This window comes from Pantherophis guttatus, chromosome 9 (assembly GCF_059756535.1).
Source record: "Pantherophis guttatus breed Tessera chromosome 9, ASM5975653v1, whole genome shotgun sequence".
NCBI lineage: Eukaryota > Metazoa > Chordata > Lepidosauria > Squamata > Colubridae > Pantherophis > Pantherophis guttatus.
Window position 1 is genome coordinate 11,543,300 of NC_142071.1, and position 20,817 is coordinate 11,564,116.

General features: G+C 39.3%; 1 protein-coding gene across 2 annotated transcripts in view; it reads right to left on the reverse strand.

Annotated features, from left to right (window-relative positions):
- ADGRA2 (adhesion G protein-coupled receptor A2) overlaps positions 1 to 20,817 on the reverse strand; it is a 104,117-nt gene that overhangs the window by 46,793 nt on the left and 36,507 nt on the right. Inside the window, exon 2 of one of the 2 annotated variants that reach the window (XM_034436880.3) lies at positions 19,304 to 19,375. The exons of the other annotated variant lie outside the window; for it this stretch is intronic. Coding sequence (XP_034292771.2) covers positions 19,304 to 19,375 — 72 coding nt within the window. The remainder of the gene's footprint in view (positions 1 to 19,303; positions 19,376 to 20,817) is intronic. 2 annotated transcript variants of the gene reach the window in all.

Sequence of the window (20,817 nt, forward strand, 5' to 3'; positions counted from 1 at the left end):
GCTAATAATCACCAATTAGCTCCTCATCAACACCATTTCTTCATGAAACATTTATCTGTAACTGGTGTACAGATAGTCCTCGACTTAAAACATTTCATTTAGTGACCATTCAAAGTGACCTATGACTCTTTTTCACACTTATGACCGTTGTAGCATTCCCATAATCATGTGATCAAAATTCAGACATTTGGCAATGGAATCATATTTATGACAATTGCAGTGTCCTGGAGTCATTTTATCCCCTTTTATGACCTTCTGACAAGCAAAGTCAATGGGGAAGCCAGATTCACTTAACAATCATGCTACTAACTGAACAACTGCAGTGATTCACCTAAAAACTGGCAAGAAAAGTCCTAAAATGGAGCAAAGTTCACTTAACAAGTGTCTCACTTAGCAACAGAAATTTTGGGCTCCACTGTGGTCCTAAATCGAGTACCTATATATAGTTTTTGCTCCCAGCCATCTCTAGCTCCAGGAGCTCCATCTGAACTTCAGATGTTAAGAGATAAATTTCCAATATTTTAAATAACTAGTTGGGTTATTGACTTGAAGACTTGATTAACTCCTAGAAGACTTCCTCCTCTTCTGAAATAATTTTTGCCTCCCAACTAACTTCTTAGAATCAGCCAGGATATGGCAACGAAGGAAGCAGTTAGATCTCTTCATCTATCACTATGTTGTCCCATTCCTCACATATACAAGAAGATAATCTTTTCCCTTCTATACTCTGAAGTATGCAAAGATCAACACATAAAGCACTTGTTGGGGGTTGAGGGAGAAGAGAGAAAGATACCTGAGAGTATTTGGATCTGGTCTAGATCTTGGTGTGCCCTCTAGGAGGCTTCCTGTATTGCATCTATCCTATAAATCCTAAATTCACCATTTTTGATCTACACAACATCACCCTAGGAGGTCATCTGAATGTATAGGCGGAGACAAAATCAAAGACATAGAGAACTATATCTCCTTTTAGCATCTACTTCTGGGAAACCGCTGAATATCCTGACCTGATATCTAGATGACCTTCTGACTGGAAAGGCAAACAGGCTGAAACATATTTGGAGAATTCATGAATTATTTTGATTGGGAATTTTTTTGATTGACCATCTTAGATATGTTTTAGGCTCAGCGCTATCTACAAAGAGGTCACCAGAGTTGACAGCCAGGATTAACTAAAAGTGTTTTTTCACCTGCTGCTGCTTTGGTGGTCATAGACTCTCTTCACCCATATGTTGTCATACAGCAGTACTCCAACTAACCATCTGCATTAATAGTTGGATAGATGTGTTTGTAAAGGGACTCCAGCCTCTACAGTCTTCTGCCTTTTTTTGTATGGAAAACCTGCTCTCTTAATTCAGGGCAGTTTGTTTGGAGAAGAGATAAAGAGAGTTCAACCTAGGCATTTTTTTCCCCAACAAAATACCAAGGATACATTAACAAACATGGTTTCATGCCTGTTCTCCTGTTTCCCATAGCAGAAAGTTAATGATGACTTTCACCCGGCCAGAGCTGCCAGCCTGTTTACAGAGGGTGAGATCCATTTAGCAGGAAAGCAACTTTGGTTTCAAATTCTGTGTAAGCTTGACTTCAACTCTTTCCCTGCCCACAGGAAAGGAATGATTTCAGCATTCACTTGCCTGTGCCACTGGCTCTCCCTTCCTCTCTGCAATTTCCACCTAAGGGGCCTAAAACAACATAATGAGTCACTGTGATATGAATGCACATCTCTGTAATTAACTGTACCCATTTTTATGCCAGATTGACACCTCTTTAAAAGAAAAAAATAAAGAAACAGATACTCAAGGTGCATGACAAAGTACCTATACATGGATACCAAATTGATGCTTCAATCCATAATTAATGAACTTCTACCCCTTATAATGATGAAACTTCTGGCTCCGATTTCTGGCACAGGGGCAAAATGGAGAGAGAAAAAAACCTCCCAAAATGGAAGCCCCAGAAAGGAACCAGAAAAGTCAATAGAGTGAGGAAAAGAGAATGAAAAGGCTTAGAGAGAAGGCAAAGAAATCTTGAAGCAGAAGAACCCTTGATAGAAAAGGCAGATGATACTGAGAAGGTATATTCATGCAAATACTTTAAAAATGTGCCCAGATATGAATTAGAATAGACTTCCACGTGTAAAAGAGGCATAGCATGGATTGTTCCATACTGTACATCTCTATCTGAAAATATGGCAAATAATGCCTAGAAAGTAGAACTGTGTCAGTGGAAACACAAGCCCGAAACTCTGAAATGCAAATCGTAACTGGAAGTCTGTCCACAATTCTTATTCTACTGATTCATTCCAATTTAGCTCCCCTATTCCTCCTCCTCGATCCTACGATGGCCAATTAATTACAATAAAAATCAGTTATGGGAATCATAGAGATATACAGATTTCAAAAACCTGCCTATCCATGTTTTAGGCACTGAGAGCCAACTCATTTCTAGTCACATATACTGTAATTGTTATTGAATTTATCTGTACCCGACAGCTGGTTACTATCAGCCAACACATATTTACAAGTTCAGTGTGAGAGTTCACAGCTGTCGCTTTCCATCAAAATTAACCCTGTAAATTACTCAGAAGGCCTTTGCAAATTTCTTAAACTCTATTTCCTTCCCAGGCAAAAAGCAGAGGTTAAAATGACCTTTGCTCCTAGTTTTGTTGAACATTGTGAGCAAAGAAAGCCATCAGATACATTATGGTTCTTTTAGTTGCATCAAAAGAAAACATAAAGGAATACATTTCTCTGCTAATCAAGGAAAGCACGATTGAATATAAACTATATTAATTCTGGGCAAGTATAAAAGTTAAAGCTAATGGCAATGACCATTTTCTGCAAAATTAGAGCTCTATTGGAAATACCTTCAGCTGTTTGTTAATCATTCTTCAATTAGAAGGAAATATGGATTTCAAACTCCTTCACACAAGAGAAGAAAACTATACTGGAATTCTAATTGGTAGATTATAGCAGTGGTCCCCAACCTTTTTATCGCCGCGGCCCGCTGAGCGCGCGCAGGGGTGGGGCCACGGCCCAGGAGCTTTTGCGCAGGCCCATTGCGCACGGCCCAGGAGCCTTTGCGCTGCAGCGTTCCTGTCCCCCGGCCGCTGCGCGGCCCGGTGCCAGGTACTCCACGGCCCGGCACCGGTCCGCGGACCGGGGGTTGGGGACCACTGGATTATAGGATTCAGATATATTCCTTATTTCAGTGGTTCTTAACCTTTTCTTCACCACAGACCTCCTTTAAATACCTTTTGCAGACACAGACTTTGGCCACGGACTACCAAGACGTGACTCAAGATTTAAAGCATTAAATTGCACCAACCCTTTGCTGATCCCCTGTGATGACATCGCCACCCCCAGGGGTCTGCGCTGCGGACCACAGGTTGAGAATTGCCTTAGTTAGTGAAAAATATGTGAGTGAGTCTCTCCAGCAATGTGCTATTTTCCTGGATTTCCACTTTTCAGGTAAATCCCCGGGGAAGACAATAACAGGAAGTTCTTCCCATGATCCCAACCTCCTCCCATCAGAAAATATGGGAAGCCGGAATGAAAAGATGTGTGAGTGACAAAACCAACCACACTAGCACATCCGGCATTTTTGCAATAATAAACTCCAGAACACCAACCAAACAAATGTGAAAATAGTGTCCAAAGCCCCCCTGTAAATGAGATACAAAAACAGAAACCACTCTTTTTTTTTTTTTTTTTTGCAAGGGAATTTTTTTTCCAGGAATTAACAAGACAGGTTTTGGCTGAATATGAAGAAAACAAACAGCTGTTTCTAAAAATGTTTGATCTGATTAACCTGCAGTACTTAACTTTTTCTTCAGTAAGGTTTAAGTGAGGAGTAGAATGCCAGAGCAATTGTACCTTGCTCTAGTCCAGATTTTCGTGTTCAATTTCTTAGTGACTATAGGTAGTCCTCAACTTATGACTGTTTTTCACACTTATGACCATTGTAGCATCCCCAGGATCACATGATCAAAATTCACATGCTTAGCAACAGATTCATATTTATGATAGTTGCAGTGCCCCGGGAACATGCGATCACCTTTTGCGACCCTCTAACAAGCAAAGTCAATGGGGAAGTTAGATTCACTTAGCAACCATGTTACTAACTTAGCTGCAATGATTCACTTAACAACTGGGGCAAGAAAGGTCGTAAAATGGGGTAAAATTCACTTAACAAATGTCTTGCTAAGCAACAGAAATTTTGGACTCAATTATGGTCGTAAGTCGAGGACTACCTGCATTTGTTCACAGACGTATTTTTTAAAAGTTTATCTCTTGCCTTCTTTGGAAGAAGACTGAATAGTTTCTGTGATTCTAAACTGTGCTCCATGTTTGGAAGACCATGCCCCTTTCAAATCTCACTCTTAAAAAAATTAAACAAGCACTAAGAGTAAAAACAGACAACCACTAACAACCTCCCAACCACTTACAGAAAGCAGCCTCTGACTATAGGTTAAAAAAGGAAGGGTCCATAGATTTCAGCCATGCATTAAAGCTGAACATGATTATGCTTTTACAGCCTCTCAGAAACTGGGAAAGGATCTCTGTTTAAGGAAAATGTTTGCTTATTTAGCGATTGGTGGGGGAAATTCAGTATTGAATGTCTCACTATCCTTAATAAGAATCTGGGTTACAAAACACATGCATTTATAATCAAAGGACTGGATCCAAGCTTAGAGCAACCCTGTGTAACCAAGGTGGTTTAAAAGAGTTCCAACTAATTTTTGTATCCTGTTTTAAGTGCGCATTAGCAGATGGATAGACCAGGGGTGAAATGTAAAATTTATTACTACCGGTTCTGTGGGCGTGGCTTGGTGGTGGGGGTAATGTGACTGGGTGGGCATAGCCAACTTATTTATTTTTTTTTACTTTTAAAAGCATTTTTCTCGTCCGAAGAGGTTGTAGAAAAAACGCTTTTAAAAGTAAAAAAAAAAAAAGCCTCTGATAATCGCGTGGCTCAGCTGGGCATGGGGGGGGGGGGCGGACAGGGATTTTTGCTACCGGTTCTCCAAACTACCTGCCATCATCGCTACCAGACCGGGAGCATTTCACCCCGGGATAGACTCAAGATCACAGAAAGTACTAATACCGCTTTATAAGCCTTAGTAAGACAACGCCTGGAATACTGCATCCAATTTTGGTCACCACATTATAGAAAAGATGTTGAGACTTTGGAAAGAGTGCAGGAAAGAGCAACAAAGATGATTAGGGGACTGAAGGCTAAAACATATGCAAAACGGTTGCAGGAATTGGGTATGTCTAGTCTAGTGAAAAGAAAGACTAGGGGAGATATAGCAATCTGAGGGGCTGCAACAAAGAAATGGGGGTCGATCTATTTTCCAAAGCACCAGAAGGCAAGACAAGAAACAATGGATGGAAACTAATCAAGAAGAGAAGCAACATTTCTAAAGTAAAATTTTGCTTCTATTTTTTTTTTACTAATCTTTATTCAACCTTTTTTAGTTTTAAAATCACATTGCCACTTTTACAGCATTCAGTTATCGGTATCAGTTCTAATTACATATTTTCCATTTACGACCTATTGTATTATACATTTATGTAATTTTTGTATTTATACATCTAAATACATCAAACCTTTTGCTATGTTATACAATTGTTCACCTTTAGTATATGTTTTGTAAATTCTTTATATATTATACTTATATATACTTACATAATCCCTTTAACCTTTAACATCCTTTATCATATTCATAAATATATACGGTTTTCACTTTAACATGATTTCTATATCTATTCTATACATTAATTTTACATCTACTTTCCAGCCATTTATACCACATGTTCCAGATCTTATAATACTCTGTTTCCTCTCTATCTTTTATCTCCATGATTAATTTATCCATTTCTGCGCAATCGAGCACCTTTTTTATTATCATTACGTGTGATGGCATGTTTTCCTGTTTCCAATTCTGGGCAAATGTAATTCTGGCTGCTGTTATGATGTGGAGTATGATGTATTGAATCTTTTTACTTATATTTCCTTTTATGATACCTAATAAGAACAGTTCTGGTTTTCTCACAATTTTGTGTTCTGTAATTTCTTCTAACCATTTTTAAATTTTCATCCAATACCTCTTAGCCTTTGGGCATGTCCACCACATGTGATAGAATGTCCCTTATTCATGGTTACATCTCCAACAATTTGCCAGTTTATTGGGGAACATTTTCGCCAGTCTTGCTGGAGGTAGATGCCAACGATAAAACATTTTGTACATGTTTTCCTTATAAGCTGCTGACATCGTTAATTTATAATTTTTTCCCCATAATTTTTCCCAATATTCCAATTCGATGTTATAAGAGCCTTGGTGGTGCAGCAGACTAAAGTGCTGTTAAGTAGCACCAGCTGCCTGCAATTACTGCAAGTTCAAATCTCACCAGGCTCAAGGTTGACTCAGTCTTCCATCCTTTCGAGGTAGGTAAAATGAGGACCCGGATTGTAGGGGCAATAAGCTGACTTTGTATAAAAAAGAACACCGCTTGGGAGGGCCGAGACCCCTACTAAGCAGGTATATACAAAAAGTATGAAAGCTATTGCTTAACGCATTGTAAGCCATCCTGAGTCTCCGGAGAAGGGCGCCATATAAATCGAACAAATAAATAAATAAAATAAATAAATAAATAAATAAATAAATAAATAAATAAATAAATATCCAAAATTTTTGGCCCAGATTATCATAGTCTCTTTCACTGTTTCCTCCTCCATTTTGAATCTTAAAAAACAGTTGTAAATTTTGATTATCATTTTTTCTTCTGTCCCTAATAATATTTTATCCAATTCTTGTTGTTCTCTTTGGAAGCCAAAATTTTCTAAATCTTTTTTTACCTTGTCTGAATTTGTAAATATGGCCACCAATCTATTTCTATTCCTTCAGATTTTAAGTCTTGGTTAGATTTAAGTTTTCCTTGCCCATCCAATAACTCTTTGTATGTCACTACCTTATTCCAGTCTAATACGTTGAGGTAAAGGAAGAGCCTCGGTGGTGCAGCGGACTAAAGTGCTGTTAAGTGCTAGCACTTAGCTGCCAGCTGCCTGCAATTAGTGCAAGTTTGAATCTCACCAGGCTCAAGATTGATTCAGCCTTCCATCCTTTCGAGGTAGGTAAATTGAGGACCCGGATTGTGGGGGCAATAAGCCAACTTTGTATAGAACAACACCGCTTGGGGTGGGGCAAAAGCCCTAATAAGCAGGTATATACAAAAGTATGCAGTTATAATGCATTGTAAGCCGCCCTGAGTCTACGGAGAAGGGAGGCATATAAATTGGACTAATAAATAATAAATAAATAAATAAATCATTGCTTCCATGGTTGATAGCCACCTCAGGCTAAAGAGAAGCAAAATTTCTAAGGAGAAATTTCCTAACAGTGAGAACAATTAACCAATGGAACAGCTTGCCTTCAAAAGTTGTGGGTGCTCCATCACTGGAGCCTTTTAAGAAGAGACTGGACAGCCACTTGTCTGGAATGGTGTAGAGGTCTCCTGCTTGAGCAGGGGGTTGGACTAGAAGTCCTCCAAAGTCCCTTCCAATTCTGTTATTCTATTATAGTGTTAAATACATCTGACTCAGGGGTGGGTTCTACTTACCTTTACTGCTGGTTCGCAACAGAACGGAAGCTTCTGCGCATGTGCAGGTCGCTTCTAATGACGTCAGGGTCAGTGGGCGGAGAGTCCCGCCGGTTTTACTACCGGTTCTATAGAACTGGTCCAAACCGGGGGCAACCCACCACTGATCTGACTACATATTATTAAGAGGTCAGAGACACACAAAGTTAATCTTACAGCCTCCCTTTTATTTCCTTCCAGTGTTCTTTACCCATTGAAGTCCAGGAAATCCAGGAAACAGGACTGTGTGAGGAAACCCCAAATACTAAAATAATTGTTGGGATGAGGTTTTCACTGGTTGCCTTTTCAAGAATGAACAGTAAAATGACTCAAAAAGTTAGCAGTTTGCTTCTATTATCAAATTTCCTTTCCACTGGAACAAGAGTGTAAAACAAAGCAAATTCCTAGGACAATTTCAAAAGTTTTTCTAATTATAAGATGCACCATATTTTTTGATATTGATATAGATACGCATGAAGCCATAAAAACTAAACTGGGGGGAAAAGCCTCAGCTCAGGAGCAATATTTACAGCTTCTACTAGGGCAATGAATGAAGTTCCTTCTCAGAAACATAGGACCCAGTGAGACCATGTTCACCGAGCAAAAAAAGATTTGGTCTGGAAAGCTGACTTGAAGACGTACAGCAATTATTGGGAGAACAAGTGGGTTAATGTTTCGAAAGATGTAATTAGCAAACAGGAAATGCCATTCACTTTGCAATGAAACAGAAATCGTTCTGGCTGAAGTGATCCCAGACATGGGTGTGGGATAATGCAACTTAAAACCAAATTTCACTGTTAAACAAACAGTGATTTGCATGTATGAAACTGTATGTGTCTGGCTATCTGGTTGATTACTCCAAGAGCAGGAAAAAGAGAGAACTCTCTACATTTCAAAAAGCATGTAGGAATTAGCCTTCCAGGAGCAAATGGCCACACCATGCCCCAAATACAGGTAGTCCTCGACTTATGGCTACAATTAGGGCCAGAATTTCAGTTGCTAAGCAATGCAGTTGTTAAGTGAATTATGCTTGATTTTATGACCTTTTTTTGTCATGGTTGTTAAGTAAATCATGCAGTCATTCAATGAATCTGGTTTACCCCATTGATTTTGCTTGCTGGAAGCCGGCTGGGAAGGTCTAAAATGGCAATCATGTGATAGGATGATACAACCATCATAAATACATGCTGGTTGCCAAGCACCCAAATTTTGATCATGTGACTGTGGGTTGTAAGTGTGAGAACATTGATGATGATGACAACTTCACAAAGAAAATGTCCCATTGTAGGAGTTCTATCACAAGCTCCTTTTTTCCACTGGGACTTCATTGAAGTAGGGAAAAGCAGGGAAATCATATACCCTTAGAGTGATGACTGCACAAAGAGAGAGCATTCACACACAACATTTGACCAGCTTATACCTATGTAAATGTACAAACCCCATGCTACGCCAAAAGAATTTCACCAAGACTCTCTTCTTGAAATAAAATGTTAAGGGACAATCTTGGTAGGAAAAAAATGCACAACTGAAGAGTTTTCAGTTTTCAAATTTGGCACTCTTTGTTTGCAACTATTCTAGCTGACTCTAAACTTTGCCTATTTTTTTGGGAAAGGGAAATGCAACCAGTGCACACAGGAGGCCAATGCCATTCTACATTTTTGCTCCACAGAGGAGTAATTCTTCCATATCCCAAACGTTAAGTGCCTTCAGGCTATGGTAAATGACTGAGTCGACTGAGCCGAGAAACAAGGGACCACACAATGCCAAACTTCCACTTCATTCCAGCCTGAAGGACTTGTTGACTTTGGCATTTTCTCTGTGTATTTTAATTCTGTTCTCCTCCATCACAGCAGATGGCCAAACACCATGGGATGTTTGCTCTGAAAAGTCCTAAGGGAGCTAGAAGAGAGCAGCTTGCCATGATGGACTCACTAGTTTCCCAAAATGAACATCTCCCTTCTCACACACACACATTAGTCTCTATGGTGCTCTACTAAAAATATATTATGCCTCCTTTGAGCCAAATTGATTGAGCTCCAAAAAAAACTAATACAAAGCTCTGAACCCACCAGCAGAATCATTGACAGATTTTTAATGGCAGAGAGATCTAACCTCGTGATTTTCACTTGTTCTATTAAGCTATTCTCAAATCTATATGGGTGGCTATATTAAGTCTGCTTAACACATAAATAAACATCTCAAGCTAGTTTAATGTATTCTGCACTATCAGGCCAAATCTGGGCCTCTAATAATTGTGATTTGTGTTGTCAAGGGTGGGAGGAGAGGACAGGATTTCCTACAGCTTTCAAGCAAAAGACAAAAGGGAAGACCTTGGAGATCAGTGTATATAAATATATTGTGGGAACATCAAACAAGTCCTGAGTACCAAAGACATCCAGAATAATGCTACAGGCTGTACACTTGATGCTAATTTTAGACCCTTGGGCTTCTAGACAGGATGTAATAGAACAGGTGTGCCACAGCTGGAGAACCCAAAAAACCCACCAGCCCATTTTTATAAACTGGCCTGCAGATCTTGTCTTAATTGTACCACTGAATATAACTGTATATCAATTTCTTTGATTTTATGTGCCTTCATTTATTGTGCCTTTGCCTCTTCATTTTGTCTTTGGCAGGAGATGTAACCTTCTCTGTAAACCATTGGGAGAAGGGGAGGATAGAAAGGGAGGGGTAGGAATGTGATTCAATGTTCTAAACTGAGCCAAAAATATCTGACAACCTGGGAATATTTGCTCTAGAAAATTGTTCTAATCTATGCCAATATTACAGGGTTCACAGCAAAACTATAATGAAGCTGGACAGAGGGTCCTATGTAAGGCCAAGCTTGAGTATTTCCATTTTTTAAAAAAGCATGTATGTGTCATTTGGAGTTATATGAAATGTCTAGTTTTTCATCTCAGATTACAAATGAATCTGTGGATGCCAGAAATGGATCGCATAAATGTTACATCCTAATACTCTAGGAATGTGACCCACAGGGTCAAGTAGAAGGGGGTGTTCCATGTCTTAGATATTTTCCTTTGGAACAGAGCCTGGTCAATTATTGTGCATGTGTTGGTTGTATCAAGCTTAATTTCACATGAAATCATTATATATCTAAAGTGCAAAGCATCTATAAGTTAGTCAGTCAGTCAATCAATCAATCAATCAATCAATCAATCAATCAATCAATCAATCAGAATAGAGCTGAAAGGGACCTTGGAGATCTTCTAATCCAGCCCCCTATTCAAGCAGGAGACTCTATATCACTTCAGACAAGTGGTCTCTTCTTAAAAACCTCCAGTGATGAAGCACCCACAACTCCTGAAGGTAAGCAGTTCAACTGGTTAATTGTTCTCACTGTTAGGAAGTTTCTCCTTATTTCCAGGTTGCTTCATTAGTTTCCAAAGTTTCGAAGTGACCAAAAACATCAACATGTTTTCAATATTTGACATACCCATTCAAAATTAAATGAAGATACTTTAAAATGTCATTTATAAAATGCCTTTGAATGGGAGGACAATAACTTTATGACCTACTGAATGCCAAACTAAACACAAGCATTTTCAGCTTTATTTTAGCAAATGGACATGATCCAGAATGGGTATTACTGGGGGGGAAAAAACCCATTTAGACATATATGTAATTCATGTGCATTGTATGTTGTAGAAGAAGACAAACTCCAATGAGCTTTTCGGGAAGTATTGGATTCAACACATTGTCACTGGTTTGAATCTAGACCCAAGTGGAAATTCCAGGATTTTATCCATAAAAGATCATAGAACAGGATCTTTTCTCCTATCAAAGTAGGATATGGGTCGTCCTTGACTTAAGTTCATTTAATGACCGTTATAACAGCATTGAAAAAAGTGTCTTATGATTGTTTTTCACACTTACAACCATTGCAGCAGCTCCATGGATGTGAGGTCAAAATTCGGACGCTTGGCAACTGACTCATATTTATGATTGTTGCAGTGTCCTGGAGTCATGTGACTTTCTTTTGCGACCTTCTTACAAGCAATGTCAATGGGAAGCCAGATTCATTTAACAACCATGTTACTAATTTAACAACTGAAGTGATTCACTTAACAACTGTGGCAAAAAGATGCTAAAATAGGGCAAAATTCACTTAACAAATGTTTCACTTAGCAATAGAAATGTGGGGCTCAATTGTGGTTATAAGTTGAAGACTACCTGTAAGTGACATCCCAATATTTAAAGGATGTTAAGGGAAAAGCTGGGCGTCTCATCAGCATCAGGTCTTTCTTTTTAAAAAATCTACCTTATGCTTTAGTCCAAGAGGTCAATCAGGACCTGAAAAATGCTACCATTTTTCTAAGCCTCCTTCTCTCACATGAGTCTCTGGGAGATGAGAACTCAATTCGGAGAAAGGTCACACATCATAAACAATGCTCATTGCTCCAAGACAAGGTGTGACCGAGACAGCACAATGCAAGGCTGGTAAACAGAAATTCCCTCCTCTGTCTGGGTCAGAGGTTCAAGCCCCATCTTAGGTCCCTGGTGCAAGAGATGGAATTCCCATCCCCTGGGTGCTTGTTAAGGCCAGGCAGAGCGGGTTAACAGGGTGCAGCTTTGTCAAAAGTGTCTGGGATACAAAGCCATCATCTCAATTGGCAGTAATTGACCTTCCTTGCTGTTGCCACAGACACCAGGCTGAGCAGTAAATGAATAAGCTCCAGGAAAGCAGACTTTTCCTCTTAACCCTGAAGTGGGATGCTCTAGTTTTTTGTTTTTTTTTAAGAACAAGTGATGTCCTTTCCCAAAAGTGCTTTTTCAAAAGGCAACTGGACTTTGTTTTTCCCTGAAGACGTTTCGCTTCTCATCCAAGAAGCTTCTTCAGTTTTGAACTGAAAAAGCTTCTTGGATGAGAAAAGAAATGTCTTCAAGGAAAAACAAAGTCCAGTTGTCTTTTGAAAAAGCACTTTTGGGACAACCTTGGCCTGGATGACTGAGAATCTCCATAAAGAAGTGATGACCTTTGTTGTCAAGAGAATGTGGTTTCCATTTCTGTAATAATATATTGCACAGATAGTACAAGAACACTTGCAAGCAAGCATACCTTCTTCCTTTTCATCAGCAGGAAGATGGAAAAAAATCTGCTGCAAATGCCTTCATACCTTACAATAATAGCAGAGTTTGGCCAGTGAAGGAAGGGTTATACACAAGCAAACAAGTTTTCTACCCAGGTTTCAGTGATACATTCCTTGTCTGTCCTCTCACCATGATCAAGTCATTTGCTCATTCATTCATTCATTCATTCATTCATTCATTCATTCATTCATCCATTCATCAAATTTATATGGCCACCCACCTCACACAAAGTGACTCTGGGTGGCATACAATAAAACCAACAATGAAAACAATATACAAAGGTCACTTAAAACAATTAAACATAAATTTAAAAATAAGGTGTTTTTAAAGTTATGAATGAGATGAGGTAGAACATCAGCTCTTCCACTTCAGAAGGAGCCCAGTGCCTTCTGATGTTCTACTTCCTGGTTCCTGGAAAAAAAGACTAAAAGTAGGGACCAGCTTGATGTTCATGAAGCCTGAAGAAGGCCTGATTTTTACTTCCTGTCATATATCCATCTGCCCATCACAACTTGAACCCTTTTCCTAACCTCCTGTCTATCCACCTCCTTCTTAACTGCTTTGGGAATTCAGACAGGTGATTATCTAAAGAGGTCATGTAAGGCTGTTTAGTCTACAGTCTGAATCAGGGAGGCAGAAGTTGTGGGTCTGTACCAGGTTGCTGCCATTAATGTGGTAAAACAGGAAAATTACTAAATATACATAGAGAGTTTATATTAACTACTTTTAATTGTAGGGTTCTTAAAAATATATAGAATTAAATCCAACTGTGGGTTTCTCCTGGTCTTTCCCATTTCTATTTCTGGGTCCAAAAATGTGTTGCCATCCCCTCCCCCCTTTCTAAATTTACTTAAGTGTACCACTGGTCACAAAATGCCTAAAGACATATATTCTTCTTGGGATGATTAAGAAATATTGCAGGGCGGGGGTGGGGGAATGATACATCCATCGACTTGGTATTATTTATACCATTCTGCATAATGTTAATTACCCTGAAAGGGACGAGTGGGATTGAGTGTATGCTTTCATCTTGGGATATTTCTTCAGTTTGTGCATTAATCATTCTCTCCAAACTTTCCCCTCTGCAGCTGTAACACCCACACCCACACCCACCAGAAGCAATTGCTAATTGTGGCTCCTGCCATTCTGCCCTCTACCACACCCCAGAACTTTACCATCATCCTATCCAAGCCACAAGCCAGAGTGGGGATGGGTAGCATAAGAGGTAATAGCAATACTCTTTGACTGACAGCTCTGGTCTCCCAGCATAATTTGAACATTCCAGAGGTGACCATGAGGTTAATGCCATCTGGAGCAGACTGGGATGGGGTGGGCTGTTTGTTCAGAACTCCCTAACCAATGAAACTTTAAAGAGATGTTGTGTGCCCAGGGGTCCAATCCAATTAGATACAGTTTTTTAGCCTGGAAGAAGAAGAATTACAATAATAACAAGAAGATGCCATTGGGGAAGGGGATGCAAAGGTCAGGTTCAAGCATTGCTCAAGCAAATACAAAACTTGGCAGAAGCCACATCAAAATTGGGGTGGGGGCTTCTCTTCCATAAGCAACGTCAGGGAAGTTGATAGAGAGTTTCAAATTGCTAAGACTTTCCCTTGGAAGCCCAGGAAAAGTCAGAAACTCTAACAACTACCCTCCTCTGGAGCAGCTTCCCTGTTGGGCAAACTGTAATCCCTTGCCATTAATGAGCACTTTGTTCCAGTCTCAAGAGATGCAGATAACCTTGAACTATGAAGAAGAAGAAAAAAAGGAGGAGAAAGAGATGGAAGGAACATTAAATAAACATTAATGTTTCATAGTTTTAGCAGAGAAAAGAGGTCCCTGTCCTTAGGAGTATCCCATGTAGACTGCAAACTAGGAACTTCACTGCAATTGTATCAAGCAGTTTCTTCTTTCCATCTGGATTTTTTCCCTTGTCTTTTTGTTCATGTTATAAACATACTGAATCTTGAATGTGTGTGTGTGTGAGAGAGAGAGAGTGAGTGAGTGAAAGAGAGAGAGAGACAGACAGACAGACAATCATTTTGTTTTGTACTTATCCTGCCTCTCCTCTGGGCAAGTTCATCCTTTCTTCTTGTTTCTCAATGCCCCGAGTTTGGACTTCAACTCTTACTGACACTTATTCACCTGACCCTACTATTAGATGTAGAAATGTCTGTATGTCCCTACTCCTTTTTTAAATCAGAGAACTATGATCTGCTTATGGAAGCCATCCTCTCCATTTGCAGTCATATGCACATCCATGCAAAGTTCCCAAAAGCAAGCAAACCTGACTAAAATTGCAATTATGGTGACATATAATTCAGTGCAGAGGGACTGTTCCTGCTTTAGTTCATACATGGGAGCAAAATTCTTAGCTATGAAAATAGCTTGCTTGTTATTCATAAGGAAATGCCCTAACAAGTATGCTGTTGGGAAACTGAGCTAACTAACCTTGATGTTCATGTCATCAATTTTATGGAAAGATATTATAGGAAGGGGTAAGACTCCTGTAAAGTTTGTTGCTGTTGGCTTGCACCCATTCAGAATCATAAAATATATACACACACATAGAGCAAAGTAAGTTTGTTGAGTAGCATTCATTATATTTATTTTTGATTTTCCTATATATCTTTCATTGGCCTCTTTCCTAGTCATGTCACTTTTGCATATGTTCATTTCTAGGATTTCATTTATTTCTTATGTCCACATTAAGCTGCAATTCAGTCAAAACATTAAAATAAAAGCTTTCTTCAGAGTTCAGCTATCACCTTAAATAGGCAAATACATATTACCACAAAGTGTGTATTATTCAATATTTTAAATATAAAGTTGCATGTTTTAAACCTTGACTTCTAGTCAAGAAATAAAGATCATATATGTGCAGAGAAGTGAAAATCCAAAAAGAATAATCATGCTCCAAACGATTCATTTCTCCAGTCAGAGTCAGATCTAGTCAGTCTGTGCCTGATCTGATTTTTCAAGCATCCCTTTTCCAATATCAGTGAATATTCCTTCAGCACATCTAACCCTAAACCCAGAAAAAGCTGCACTTTCAAGCCTCATTAAACAGTATAATAAGCCACAGTCATATATTTTCCAGTGGGGAAACTCAGCCTAAACCAAGCATCTCTGAACAAAAACCCTTCGGTATGAGTTCTCCTTTCTCACCCATCCCAAACATACCTACATAAAGATTAAACTCACATTTGGAGGACAAGGACAAGGAGGTATAAATCTCTTTCTATGACAGACCTGAACCATTGCCTTTCAAGTTCAGATAAGAAAGTTGACTTCGTTGGTCTGAGAAAGTTGTTTTTCATGACCTCTTCCTCTTAAAACTATTGGTCCAGTTCATTTGGAATGTTTCTGGGCCTCTCAAGAGCAAAACAGAAGTTGATATAATCAGGAACTGAACTTCCTTCTCTTCTCCTTTTTTGAGGGGGAGGGAGGACCCTAAAGAGAACTGCTGTAGGAGAAGGAGAGCGGCAGTAAGCTTCAACTGCAACTGTAACAGTAAAATTGCAGGAGATAGCCTTTTTCTGAGCTGAGCAAGTAGAATGAACAGCATTTGATGATTCTAATTGATATTGTGGGCCATCAAAAATTGCATGTATATCAGGGGTGAAATGCTCCCGGTTCGGACTGGATCCCCGGATCAGGTAGCGATGGTGGCGGGTGGTTTGGAGAACTGGTAGCAAAAATCCCTGCACACACCCCCACCCCCAGGGGGAAAATGCTTTTATCAGTAAAAAAAAAGCCTCTGATGATCGTGCGGCTCAGCTGGGATCGTAAGAAGCTTTTAAAAGCATTTTTTCTACAACCTCTTCGGCCAAAGAGGTAGTAGAAAAAATGCTTTTAAAAGTAAAAAAAAAAATTATTATTATTATTATTGTATGTTTTAACCAGTGTTCGCTGCCCTGAGTCTTTAGGGAGAAGGGCGGCATATAAATTTTTGGAAATAAATAAATAAAATAAAATGAATAAAAAGTTGGCCACGCCCACCCAGTCACATTACCCTCCCACCAAGCCATACCCACAGAACTGGTAGTAACAAATTTTAGATTTCACCCCTGATGTATATATTTAAAAATTGAGTAGCACAGTGGCCTAGATGTGAAGAAGCTTGCATCCTACTTGGAAAGTTGAGAGTTCAATCTAAGGCAGCAGCAAATTTATTTATTTATTTATTTATTTATTACATGTATTTATTCATTTATTACATGTATTTATATGCCGCCATTCTCCCGAAGGACTCAGGGCAGCGAACACAAGTTAAGAAACAAGTACAATAAAATTTAATCCAAATAATTAATTAGTAGTAAATAATAAAGCCCAGAATCAGTCTCAGCCTATTTGTTTGAAAAGCCAAGTCTTCAAGTCCTGACGGAAGGAGCGGAGATCAGGAGCCGTCTGGAGCTCGGTAGGTAATTCATTCCAGAGGGTGGGAGCACCCACAGAGAACGCCCTACCCTTGAGCACAGCAAGGTGACATTGGCTCGCCGTCAGAACCCTGAGGAGAGCGGCCCTATGTGAGCGAACAGGATGGTGAGAGGCAGGCAGGAGAAGGTCATGCAAATATCCTGGACCTAAGTCATGAAGGGCCTTATAGGTGAGGACTAACACCTTGAAGCGGACCCGGAGAACCACTGGTAACCAGTGCAGCTCACGCAGGAGGGGTGTTATATGGGAGTAACGAGGGGCTCCCATGTTTTTCTATCAGGGTACAAGGAGAAAATATCTGTTGTGAACACTGCATAAGTGTGAGGAAGGGCATCTGACCAGTAAACACTCAGCTCCATTTAGTTGCCCTGACTCCACCCCAAATAAATTAAAGTGTGTGTGTCTGTGTGTGCATGCACTGTTATATGAGTGTGTGTAAACTACAGTATATACATTATAGACAGCAGACTTCTTCAATGTTTAGGTCAAAATTGCAGTCAGAATCTTTGCACCAGTGGTGGGTTCCTCCCGGTTCGGCCCAGTTTGGCTGAGCCAGTAGCGGTGACGATATGATGTCACCGAACCGGTTCTCTTTGCGGGCCCTCCAGCCCTCCTCCACAGTATTCTTACCTTTTATTTGGCCCCGCCCCCAATCTATTTGCTGCCTCCCGAGTCCCAGCTGATTGGCTAGAAGGAAAAAAACTGTTTAAACTCTTGCCGCGGGGCTTCAAAGGGCCGCCCTACAGCTGATCAGTGTTAAAAGGCAGTGTGGTGATAGACCAGTGCGCTCAAAAAACAAATGGGTAGACCGGAACTCTCCAAGAACAAATGGGTAGACCAGAATGCTCCAAGAACAAATGGGTAGACTGGTACAGCTCTGCAAGCAGTTAAAAGCCTGGTAGACCAGTACCTCTGCTAAATCCTAAAGAATTGTCACATGACATCAAACCACGCCCACAAAATAAGCCATGCCCACAGAACCAGTAGTAAAAAATTTTAGAATCCACCCCTGCTTTGCATCTATATTTAACGTGGATATTAAGCAATATTTCACACAACTTGTAAGGTCCTTTCCCATTTTCAAAATAACCATTATATAAACCTTAGAAAATGAATAGGGAAAGGCCCCCTTTAAAAAATAACTTATATCTGCCTTTCCTTCAGGAATTTAGTTTCAAACAATAGAGGTCCAAGCTCTTTTTATGTTTCTTCTTTAAAAATGAAATCTGACCTGGGGGGGTTTCCCAAATTTCCTAGAGTCCGCTGTGGCAAATCTCTCTGGTAACATTAGAGGTGCAGCTAAATCCTTTCAATAAATGGATGATTCACTAAAGCTGAGAATAGCTTCCAGGAGAAGTAATTTAGATAAGGGATTTAACTTGGGACAGCTGTGAAAAGTAGGAGAGTCTTATTTAAGATCTGCTGGTAGATCCATAAATACCAAAGATGCTTGAAATCTCTATCTGCTGGGGTTAAATTATCCATCTTCTGATCATCTTCATTCTTTTTCTCTGTACTTATATCTGCTCCATCTTTCTTAAAATGCTGTGTCCAAAATACTCAAAATAACATCGGACCAATGCAGAATATAATGGAACAATGACTAGAAATATATCTAAAACTATATTTCTTCTAATGAAGCTTATAATTATTTTTACTGATTAAACATGCCTGTGATTCAATACTATTATTCTGGGCTACCTGTATATAATTCTTGTATGCTACAATTACTTTTTCTAAAAGATTCAATAAAGCAAGAGGCAGAAAACCCTTCTGATTCTAATGTGTTTAACTGTGGCCAAAATAGAAAGACACCATGCAACCTACATGCAGTGGTCAACAAGGCACAATAAACACAAATAAAGACCAGCAGATCCACCAGTAAACAAGTTCTACAATCATCATAGATAATGAATATTTGAATATCTTCCAATTCCTATGGTCATACGGGACTTCCACACATAGATACATAGGCACAGGTGTATGAATACATGTGTTCACAACCACTCCAAGTTCACTTTCACTACAGTTTAACCACTAATTCCTGAGATCATGACCAATAGCCTAGAAGTTTTTTTTTTTTTAAAAAAGCAAAAATTAGTACTTACAACTTTTCAAGAGCATGGAGTTCAAAAAAAGTGCCGTTCTTCAGGGTTGTTATTTTGTTATTGCTCAAAATCCTGGAGAAAGAGAGAAAGGTGTTATGTAGTTTCTGGTGTCCATACATACAGGGCTTAAAGAGGCAGGAGTGGGGTCTGGTTGTCACTAAGGGATTCATTAGTTCCAAAATAGATAAACTAGCTAAACATTCACACAGAACCCCAAATCCTCTTTTTTGTAGACTGCAGAACCTTTTAAGCACAATTTCCCCAAATCAGCCATGCAGCTTCCAATCAAACTCCAAAACAGGTTGTGCTCACAGTTTAGGAATAGCATAAATTGTATCCTTCTCTCAGAAAAAAAGGGAAGCCCGGTATGTAATTATTATTGCTTTGTCACATAGTCAGCCAGATGTTCAGATGGGATTTGGTATTTTTATCCACTTATCAAGTGCTTCCCAAGGACCTGGGATAGGCAGAGGTTGATGTTTGATGGTAGAGATATTGTTGCAGGATGTAAGCTGTTCCAAGTAAAGCTGCCTTTTGCAATTGACTGATAGTGAATTGTCAATGCCAATGGTGTTCAAGTTGTTTTGGGAGTGTATCTAAGGTGCCTAATTACCATTACTATTCCCTTTGCTTTCTTTTGCCATAGTTGTTCTATTTCTATTTGCAAGTATTTGTATTTTGTAATTATTATTATATGTATGACATGCCCCCCTGACTTTTGCATAATGGCTCCAGTTGCTACCCTTCCCCGCCTTTCCACATGTTAATGGTAACTTCAAATGTTGTTCATTTCTGCATTAGTCAGCACCATGTGTTTCTGGGTGGTTGTAGATGGTTTAACGGAAAGACAGCAGAGGCTAACACAAACTGATGAAGTCATGATTAGCTGTCCGTTCTTTGCAAGCATGATTTGCATAACGCTTCTCAGACATTATGGGGTTTGCTTTTACATCAGCTCCACGGATAATAGTAACATTTACAAATGGGAACCAAGGCCAGGTGTCAATGCTTTTCCAATGGCTGAAGGAAACTGAGGAGAAAGGCCTTATCTAAACTGTACCAGCTGGTTAATGGAATTTTTTAATACATATATCTCATCTCTCCCTTCATCTGAATTCATTATTTTACTCGGTGCCATTACTGGCTGGGAATGTCTGTGGTGTGGCTGAGTGACATGGTTAGATTTTCATCACTGCTATTCTTACCAGAATGAAATAAGCTTGCAAAGCCTACCAAAATGGAAGTAACAAAGGCGTAATTTAATAAATGGAATAATAAACATTGCAAAACAAACAGATGTAAACTAAAAAGTACACAACTGGAAAGATAAACAAACCAACGCCAAAGAAACAAAATTAGAAGGAAAAGAAATCTGAAACCTATCAGCATATGAACGGGTTGTGTGCGGAGACACAAATGTACACACACACACACACATTTGTGCACAAACATACAATTTCTTATATGCACATAGGCACGATTATAGGAAAAGTAAAAACCTTTTAGATATTCAC